Source organism: Pinus tabuliformis, chromosome 7 (genome assembly GCF_031772625.1).
Source record: "Pinus tabuliformis cultivar Carrire ecotype Pingquan chromosome 7, CPIR1, whole genome shotgun sequence".
NCBI classification, from domain to species: domain Eukaryota; kingdom Viridiplantae; phylum Streptophyta; class Pinopsida; order Pinales; family Pinaceae; genus Pinus; species Pinus tabuliformis.
In genome coordinates this window covers 1,541,711,416-1,541,721,686 of record NC_142293.1, presented here as the reverse complement: position 1 = coordinate 1,541,721,686, position 10,271 = coordinate 1,541,711,416, and the positions used below count along the sequence as shown (strand labels likewise).

General features: G+C 34.8%; 1 protein-coding gene across 2 annotated transcripts; it reads left to right on the top strand.

The window, feature by feature from the left end:
• Positions 1 to 8,642: 8,642 nt before the first annotated feature.
• LOC149253769 (protein LURP-one-related 6-like) lies at positions 8,643 to 10,065 on the top strand. 2 transcript variants are annotated; one of them, XM_089456925.1, is made up of 3 exons: positions 8,651 to 9,099; positions 9,186 to 9,440; positions 9,514 to 10,045. In XM_089456925.1, exons 1-3 carry the CDS (start codon positions 8,860 to 8,862, stop codon positions 9,646 to 9,648), a joined length of 630 nt encoding a protein of 209 aa, XP_089313051.1. In that variant the 5' UTR covers positions 8,651 to 8,859; the 3' UTR covers positions 9,649 to 10,045. The 2 variants fall into 2 exon arrangements, with proteins under 2 accessions (XP_089313049.1, XP_089313051.1); XM_089456923.1 differs by having other exon boundaries at positions 8,643 to 9,099; positions 9,186 to 10,065.
• Positions 10,066 to 10,271: the final 206 nt, after the last annotated feature.

Below are 10,271 nucleotides of genomic sequence, written 5' to 3'. Positions count from 1 at the left end.
TATATAGGAGTCTAAATAGTCAAGATATAATTAGGGCCTACATAACAATAATAATGTAAGAGCTCAACAACAACAATAGAGGGCTTCTATGGGGAACAACAATAACAATATGGGGGCTAGCTACACTAATATTATGGGGACCTAATAGAGAACAAAATGAACAATATGGATAACAAGTTCAATCAACTCTACAAGAAAATTTTTGGTACCACCGTGCTACCACCACCCATGGGCGAAGACTCTCCTTCTTCAACTCAAGCTCAACCCAATAACATGATAACACACTTAGCTTAAATTTTGTTTTTCGATTGGTTTCAAATGTATTCTTTTGTCTCTCTGGACATGTCTTCAGGTCTATATTAAGCCCTCTTTCTGGTTTAAACTCTGAGACCTACAAATCAAACATAATAAGGGCAATCTGAAAGTTTTGTTTCTTTGTTATTGGTTTGACATCAAGAAAAGTCTATCTATGTTGTAATCTGTTTTTTTCATGCAGTAATAAAAATTAGTTTATATATATATATAACTGTAAAATTTACTCATAGTTAATGGATAAATTCTTGGCATTATACTTTTGACTTGTGAGACACACTGTCAAATCCATGATCAGAGTCTTCTTTATAGTTAATAATTATACTACTTTTTAACAGCCTTTTTTCCAATAATGTTTGATCGAAAATGAGGCTCTCGAGAAAGTTGAAGGGATGAATAATATAATGAGGATCATTTTAAAATTTAATCATAGATAATGGATAAATTATGAAGCTTTCGTGTAGTTGGCATTATAATTTTGACTCGTCCTAGGCACTTTCAAATCATGATCAGAGTTTTCTTTGTCTACTTTCTAACTGCCCTTTTTTTCCTTTAAATAATTGGCTTTAAAATATTGAGCGAAATTGATTTTGGTTCTAGACAGGATTGATTTAAAAGCCGCTGAATGTTCCTCCATCATAAAATATGCTCATAACCAACATATAACCAACATAAATAACAAGGACACAACAACCATAAATGCCACATATGAACCAATACATTTCCACATGAAATACCAAGGAGAAGGAACTCTTATTAATGAATGCATAAGCCAACCAGGTTTGGGACTTCCACGTACCACTTGACCATAGATTGGATGAACCAAATATTTCTTTCATCCAACTACCGCCATGCCATATTCCAAGCATGAATGTGGGACTCATAACAAAAAAAAGCTAAATAAGCATGGATGCCACCAAATTTCTCCACCTACACCATGAGGAATTTTATTGTCTCCTAGTCTCTAGGATTTACCACAATCCATGGTCTGATTCAGGGATCACTAGGTCATAATAAAGACACCACCCTCCCAGCTTTACTGTACATCCTTCCATTTACTAGCCAAGGATTCCTAGGTCTGATCAAGGGCACCCACCTCTAATTTTTATCGTATATCCCACCATTCTCTGGTCAAGGATTCCTAGGCCTACCAAGGCAACACAAAATTTGGCTTTACCATAATCCACAATCCAGTTCAGGGATTACTAGGCCAAGGCTTTATTGAAATCCACAGTATGGTTCAGGGATCAATAAGACATGTGTTTTTCCTTTCAGAGATCCAACTCACTCAGTTTCAAAACCATCCAGTAATCCAGCTCAACCAAAACATGAGAACCCGATCATACCATGACCATCTAGAAAAGGAAAGGCTAGGCTGAAAAACATTGTCACACCTGGAAAAACCCATGCCAATGATAACAGGAGAAAAAAGAACACACATACATAACCATGCATGCCAAAATTAGCAAGGAAATCAGACATGCAAATCGATACCTACAAATAATGTTGTTGTAGATGATAGATCCTGCTTTTCCTTGCTTGATCCTTGCTTTCCTTTGACTTATTTTCTCTTCTTGATCCAATGCTGAAGTGCTCCAAGAAAACTCTAAGTGTACAAGAGTGTGAGAGAGAGGAAGAGAATAGAGAGAGCTCCAAAACTAAATTGACAAAAGGATACCAACTAATCCTCAGAAGCCTTTTAATTAATTAGGCCTCTATTTTCTTCAATTTCCATTATTTTTCCTTCATTTTCCTCCTCACATGAAACCTACACCTTTTCACCTTCCTTTTCTTATAATTTCCATTATTTTCATAAATAAAATTCCAATTAATGCCTCATGCCTTTCCAAAGCCTTTGCTAATTTCCTTAGCCATAATAATTGAAATGAACACCCACTAAGATGTTTTTCCCACCATTAAGCTTGGAATATGTGTCCCATGTTCTTGGCCTTATATTTTCTACATGATTTTTTACCAGGGTTGTTACAAAAGAAGTGCAGACATGAGTGTCACGAATTTAACCCTGTGTATGGGCCACTACTGGGAGTAGAGAAAATGTGCAAGAATTTAATACAACGAATGGGTGCTAAGGAGAGAGGATGAATTGTTCCACTCTCGTGGAAGAGAAGGCCCTCCTTGACACTTCACAAACTATTAGATGGAAAAAGGACATAAGCAAAGAGCACACAGGCGTAATAAGATGAGAAAAGAGGAGAGGACACATAGACCCAGAGACGAAAAAAGCGGTGTCTACAAGTCGAAACGAAGAGAATACAAATAAGATTGTGGTGCAAGTGCTCTGGATCCCTGTAATGTATCCAGTAGAGCTTGAATAAATCCTTGGATTTCTAGTTCTTTGGTTAATATGTGGAGGCCAACTCTTTGGATTCCCATGGAGGCCATCAGGTGGAATGGCTAGTGTGCTTTATAATCTTGCAAGAGAGAGGTGGAGGCACTAGGTTTTGGATTCCTGATGTGAAAATTTGGTGGAGAGTATTAGGTCTCTAGACTCCTATAGGGTAATTTGGGTGGAGAACTAGAGTTTTGTATTCCATGGACGAGTTATCAGGTGGAGCTTTAGACTTTCTTGACTTTGTGGATTGGTTGTGTTTAGGTGGAAACAGAATGCACTTTAGATTCATAAATGCCAGGTGGAGCAATTGTGGACTATGGATTCCCATGTGAATGTGAATTTGACTGGTGCAATGACCCCTTGAGCACTTCCATTCACGAGATCTAAATTAGGCCCAGGGGTGGTTGGATGTAAGAAAGAATAACAGTGCATCCAACCTATGGTTGGGTGGAGAGTTGAAGTCCCACTCTTAGTTTCTAGTCATCTACTCATAAGATAAGTTGCTTTATAGCGTTAATGTGTATTCAAATATAATGTAAATGATTGTTTTTATTGTTAAAATGTGTGTGTTGATTAATGAGGAGTGTATTCTCATGTGTGCATCGATGGATTTATGCTTGTACATTGCCATGATGAGAGAGAGGTGTGAAATATTTGTTTAATTGGTTAATTTCATGTATTGAAATGATTTGGGTCCGAAGGAAATATTTTAGGCATTCAAGGCTAATAATGTCACCTCAAACATGGGTCTTTGTGCACCAAAAATTGTTATGATCCAAAATACGTAAATAAATAAAGGTACACACCATGTACACCAATGTGAGGGTGGAGAAAAATCTAATATACATAAGAGAAATAAGTCAATAACACCTTAAATAATAGGATATATTCCTTTACATATCCAAATATATTCATAATCCAAATCACATGTCCTCAATAATGACTACATGATATCTATATATACCTATTCACACATTGCACATGTGGCCTATTTATTATCAAGATGACCCTATTGCATATACATTAATGCATTACATGTACATCTAACCCAATATATGGCCCCCTTGGGGTAATATCATTTATATTTAGCCTCGTATATGACCCCATTGAGGTCATACAATAGTACCCTCCTTCAGAAAGATTTAACCTCAAAGCTTCACAATCAAGGGTGTTAGAAGTGACGAAAACAAATAATGGATTTCCTTATATTCCTACTTTCTTCCTACCATTGATCATGATCCATCCATCTAAACTCAATTCTATTTAGTCTTAATCCTTTATGGTTGGTGGTTTCATAATTTTCTTTCATTTGATTCCATGTATAGTTATTGTGACTTCTCCAATTTGTAGTAGTCGTTGTTCTTTGATAATACCGTTCTGAATAATGGTTTTGTAATAATCTATTACATCAATATTGATGTGTATTCCATCTTCTTCCTTGATAATGTTGATATTTATCTTCTTGTCCTCCTTGGAATCATTCTTAGTAATAAGGGTGTCAATATGGTTTTGCATTTGAAGGATTTATTTTACTCCAAATATCCATTTCATCTTTCTTTCTTTTTAGAGAAAATGACATCCTATATCCTCTTTACTTGGTCTTTGATTACTCTAGCCTTGGAGATAATACCATGATATTTGACATGTAGCTTCTTTGGATATATTTTGACATCTTCAATTATCTTCTACTGACCCTTTGAATCTTGTCTTATTTCTCCTTTTTAAGTTCCAATATGACCCCATTTAACAAATTCTAACATCATTCTTCAATTCTATACTATATTTCCGATCACATCGCATAAGTGTATAGGGATCCTTTAATCTTTTTACAAATTCCAACTTCAAGCCTTTTGGTAGTCTCTTCATCTAAGATCCTTGTTTCTTCTTGACTTTAATATTATTTATTTACTTCCTTTAATCTCTTGATGTCATCCAATAGTTTTCTATTATGTTTTTGTAGTCTACATATTTCCTCATCTTTCTTTCTCAATTCTTACCTTGAATCATTCTAATGAGACATATTTTTAACATATTTTTAATAGTTGAATACCCTTTTGTGGTTCATTAACCTCATAGATCAATTTTGCCTCCTATGTAAAAAACTAAATTCATTATCTTATCCTAACTACCAAATATTATTGAATGCAACCATGGTCCAACATTTTATCTCTTTTTCTTTTTGCATAATTAATTTAGGCTGTATTAGGATTTCTTACATCGTTAATAATAGATCAAGGTCCATTTGCACATTTAAAATCAATAAAAAATGTTTACACTTATCTCTGAAGCATGTCATCATATTCTAGGTCATCTTAGGTGCTTTTGATACCAAGCATATTCCACATCATCAAAGAGGTTCTTGGATTAGTATATTCTTTGGTTTTGCATTAGTGTGTTCCCACTTCTGCACAATATATGCAAATAGATGGTCATGACTAAGTATACGACATGACATTATTTAACCAACTAATGGTAGCATAATTAACCTAAGATGGAATTGTAATGGCCTTAAATTGCATGATCCAACAAAACAAAACTTCCAACACTATATTTCCCCTTCCTCATGATGGTAGATAAAAAGTATTCAATGATTCAACGGATTGAACCAACAGAAGGTTGTTTTTTCTTAATTGTATTTGATGTGCATGATATAACGAGAGATCGCACCACTTTGTTAGTTGTTGCAATGAAAAGATATATGTCATAAATTTGATGGTTCTTGCCACTCCATTTATGTAACAAGAAGATGAACTTTTTCCATAGATTAATAAGTCACCTTCCATATAATGAGTAACAAATGTGTGCTTAGAGAATTGTTGTTTCAAAAAATCTCTTGTAAACTTTATATAACAAACATGATATTTTTTTGTATGGTTTCAAGTTGAGCGCGTTTTGGTGATTTTGTAGATAACAAATTGGCCATGCCTTAGGTAGAGCCCACTTGAGGTACTATTCTATGTCAATATACATATATGTATAATGCTTTATTTCCTTCCTGCATTAGCTTTGGTTATAATTTAATTTCCAGTTTTATCTTTCCTATGTATTACATTTTCTATAGAGTTGGCGTGCTATAGAATCACTTTATTCTTAGTTAAGCCTAGTATCTAGAGCTATATGTTGAAATCATAGGTCTTGTTCCTAATGACTTGGGCATGAGAGGTGCCACTAAGTAATATTAATTGTTTTTTATTTTATTTTTTGTCATAGCATTTACATTTCATTTGTATTTAAATTAGAATTCCTTTTATTCTTATAATTATGTGAAAGAAAGACTAGTTCTTACACAATTTATTTTAGATTAGTCAAACCATTTTCTTGTGTATACTACACTAAGTGCATTACAAGTGTAGATGACCCTAATTTGATAAATTTTATTTTTAGTAATTGATTTAATTTCCAACAATAGGGAAGCAAACAAAAACACTATCATTTTTTGCACCATTGCTAGGAGACACTCAAAGGATTAAGATTTCCATGAATTTTGGAAAGGTACTAGACTAAAAGAGACCTCGAGATATTATCAACTACCCATTGGATATCATTCTATTAAGGTGCCATGTGTTAATTCATACTAGATGCGTAAGAAGATCAATAACTAAAGGAAAAAATAAATCATTTCCATATTGTAGTAGGAGCCACCAACAATATTGCCATCCAAGTATGAAGAGAAGGAAGAGAGGGATCCTTAGGAACCTAATTTAACAACCCACAACCAAGGAATCATAAAGAAAAAGTAGCATTCAATATAATAGAAAAATTTCCCAACACTGAATCCATAGCTAGTGTAGATATAAACCCTACATTTTACAATCCTCAAATTCTAAAGAAGTGAAAATTTCTAAGAAAACCCTATTGATGAACATAATGATTCTATTCAATAAAATGAATCTAAACCTTGGAGGAGAACATGTTGGAACCTAAATTTATGTTGGTTCATGAAATCTCTAGAGCTTGTGAAGATTGTTAGTTGAAGGGTCAACTAACACTAGGCAGTTAGTCAAATGATCACCTTGTGGGATAGTCAACTGAGTGGTTGTTTAGTTGGTAGGTTAACTTACTAGAAAATTGCGGTTCAAAAGTGGGAGCATTGACTAAATGGTTAAAGGAATCAACTATATCTTTGGATCGAATTGAGGAGTCAAGAGATTTACATAATGTTGTTTATGAGATAACATGCATTTGTCAGAAACAATTGTAATGACTGAACCTCGTGGTTGGAACAAATCCTTCATAATTCAAGGAGATTGGTTAGATTTGGTACGTATAAATAACTAACCGTGTTGGTTGAATATAGTGTAATAGAGAATTAATATGATGATGAAAATCATACATTTATTTTGAGATCTTATTCGTTATGTATTATGATGTTTTGAACATAATTTGTGTGCTTGAGTGATATAATGATGTCTCTTGAAGCCACCCATCTTCTTGGAGTGTTACTTTCTCTTTTTTAAAATATATTATTAGATTATGTTTCTATTCTCTATTATTTGATTTCCGGTTTCATAACATACCCAACATGGTGTCAAATCAGTTGAAATGGAATGCCCAACTAATTGATCTGACAGAAAATTCACTTTCTTAATCATAATGCAAGCTCTGCATGCTCATACCACATAGAATGAGTGGGTCATTATTCTAGTTATATCAACCATATGGAAAAGGATGCTTCTCTATTTTCCTCCTTGGTTAAAACTGTTGAGAAAAATATTTACTTCGTAGATGACTTTTCTGTTTACAATTTCTAGTCATGGTGATGTCCCTTGTCAACATGGTAAAATTCTAAATGTCTATCATGTGCCTAGTTTGAGTGCAAGTGTGTTGTCAGTTTCACAATTGACACAAACTAGTGATACTATTGTGTTTTGGTTGGATCATTTCATTGTTAAATATTTGAAGAAACATTAGTCAATTGTCGTTGAAGGTATTCTCAACTTCAATAATGAAATGTATAAGTTCCATGATCTATCTCGATCTTCTCCTGAACTGGATACTCTTATGACATAAACAACTAAAAAGATAAAATCTAACATGAAATACCCAAAAAAAATAAACTTTAGGAGCAGTTGGACTATGGGGACTCAGAATATGGTTGTTTTCCCCTATAAAAGATACTTCGATTAGGAATACCTTGTCACCACTGGAAAGCCCTTCTTGTAGCAAAATTTTCAAACCTTCCATATCCCATTTTATATTCAATTTAATATATGCTTTTAAACCTTTCATGTCCCCTTTCATGTCTTCTTTCTTGTAGTTGGAATCACACTTTTGACTTGTCCAATGCACTGTCAAATCCATCATCAACCTTTCTTGTAGTTGGAATTACACTTTTGACTTGTCCAACGCACTGTGAAATCCATGATCAAGATCTTCTTTGTAGTTAATAATTATCTTATTTTTTAACCTCCCTTTTTCCAATAATTGTTGAGCGAAAATGACGCTCTTGAGAAAGTCGAGGGGAAATATATATATACATGAGGATATTTTAAAATTTAACCATGGTTAATGAATAAGTTATGAACCTTTCGTGCAGTTGCCATTATACTTTTGACTGGTCTCGGGCACTTTCAAATCATGATCAAAGTTTTCTTTGTACTACTTTCTAACTGCCATTTTTTTTTCCAATAATTGGCTTTAAAATATTGAGTGAAAATGACGCTCTTGACAAAGTTGAAGGGTGTGCGTAATATAAATTGATTTTCGTCTAGAGACGGGATTGATTTGAAAGCCACTGAAAGTTCAGTATTACGTAATCTCGGTGCCTTACAGGTCTTGCTTCCCAATTTGGGAGCAGAGTCAAAAAGCTTGTGCGATAAGTCTAGATTTGCAAAGATTCGTGTTTTTCTTTTACATAAAAAGATAGAACACAACGATATGTATAAAGAAATATGTAACCGGTACGCAATAACTATGTCTATACGCAATATCCCACCGATCCCATTGCGCGATGAAAACTTATATAGAATTTTATACGCAATATCCGATCGATCCCATTGCGCAATGAAAACTTATATAGAATTTTATAGTTCAAAGGTAACTTAACTTCTAAGTTTCCAAAGTAGATCTGCCGTAGAAAAATGGAGTATGATGGCCTCTATTTAATACCCATTTAATCCCCATGGCTTCAAAGCTGTGGAGATCACTGGCTATAGGAATGTGATAAGCAGCCGGGGACTGAAAAACAAGAAAATATGAATAGAAACAGTGGCAGTGTGATTATTCTGCCTGTGGTTAGCAAACAGTTCTGCTCCATTTCACAAACCCAATTCATTGTGAGGAAGAGGCCGTGTGTTGTTAATGGTGGCGGCTTTGTGGTCACTAATTGCGGAGGCAACGAAGTTTTCAGAGTGGAGGGATGCGGTCCAATGTTTAAAAACGAAGCTATTCTCAAAGACGATGAAGGGAATTCCATACTAGCCCTGAAACGCAAGGTTATATGACTGGAAAACACCAAGTTCATTTTTCAAAATTTATAATAATTGTGAAAGTAATAAGGATGTATGTATGCATTTTCCAGGTGGGTCTTGTGGAGGTGCTCTGCTTTCGGACTCAATGGAAAGGGTTCGTGAAGGACGAGATTATAGATGAGCACCAGAAACCCATTTTTAAGGTCATCGCTTCGGCCGTGAGTTGTTGCCAGAAGGACGACCCCATTAAGGTCTCCCTCACAAATTCAGAGAAGAATAAAAGGGGGTGGGACTACAAGGTTGTGGGTAGTTTCACTCAACGAGACTGTGGCATCTACGATCATTCCGGTGCAATTGCTGCAGAGGTGGGCCCACTATCTTTCTCTGGCTTTCTGCTTATTATTCAGATAAATGATCCAAATATTGAATGGTTTGCAGGTGTTTGTGAATACTGCATTTACGGATGTGAAGGACATATACAGCGTTGCAGTGCGAGCAGGAGTTGATCAAGCATTCGTTTTTGGAGTGATTGCCATTCTGGACAAACTTAGTGAAGAAGATCATGGCTACTGACAGTATTAACATATACTCCTTGAAACAAACTGTAGATAAGGAATACTCGGTTCTAAAGCTGTTGGCGTTTAACCTAATTTTTGTGGCCATTTCTGAGTAGGCCGTGTTCTGATTTTTACATTAATGTAATGCGCTCTCGAATTATCTGTTATAAATGTTAATAAAGCAGAGTTTGATGGGAACTGGGGTAAAGAAATATCGTAAACATGCGAGTAAGATACTTGGAGTTGAAGTTTTGTGGATATTGATTGGTATGGGAAGAGAACAAATGTTTTGGCAAAATATACTACGACTTTACAAATCTCTGTTTCGAAATTTACGTGTGTAAGATGCCATCCTGATTATTTTAATTTGTAAACAATGTACAACTTCCGTTCTATGGTCTAAACCCATCGTTCTCTGGGAAAAACAGTTCATTTCAAATAAAAAGAAATAAGCAAGTAGAGAACATTACCGTAACCAATTCATCTACAAGCGAATGTGTAAACGTGTTATGGGGGAAGATACCATAAAAACTCGTGTTTATATTCGTCGCAAGTTTCTATTGACTAGTTGCATAAAGAGGTCTCGTTGGAACTTAATATGAAAGACCTATCTCTTTATTTGTAATTGTGTTTCTTTTA

Excerpts from the sequence above, each read along its gene's own strand:
- LOC149253769 (XM_089456923.1), top strand. The coding sequence starts at position 8,860 with ATGAATAGAAACAGTGGCAGTGTGATTATTCTGCCTGTGGTTAGCAAA. Across the intron at positions 9,100-9,185 it reads TACTAGCCCTGAAACGCAAG|GTGGGTCTTGTGGAGGTGCT; the intron begins GTTATATGACTG and ends TGCATTTTCCAG.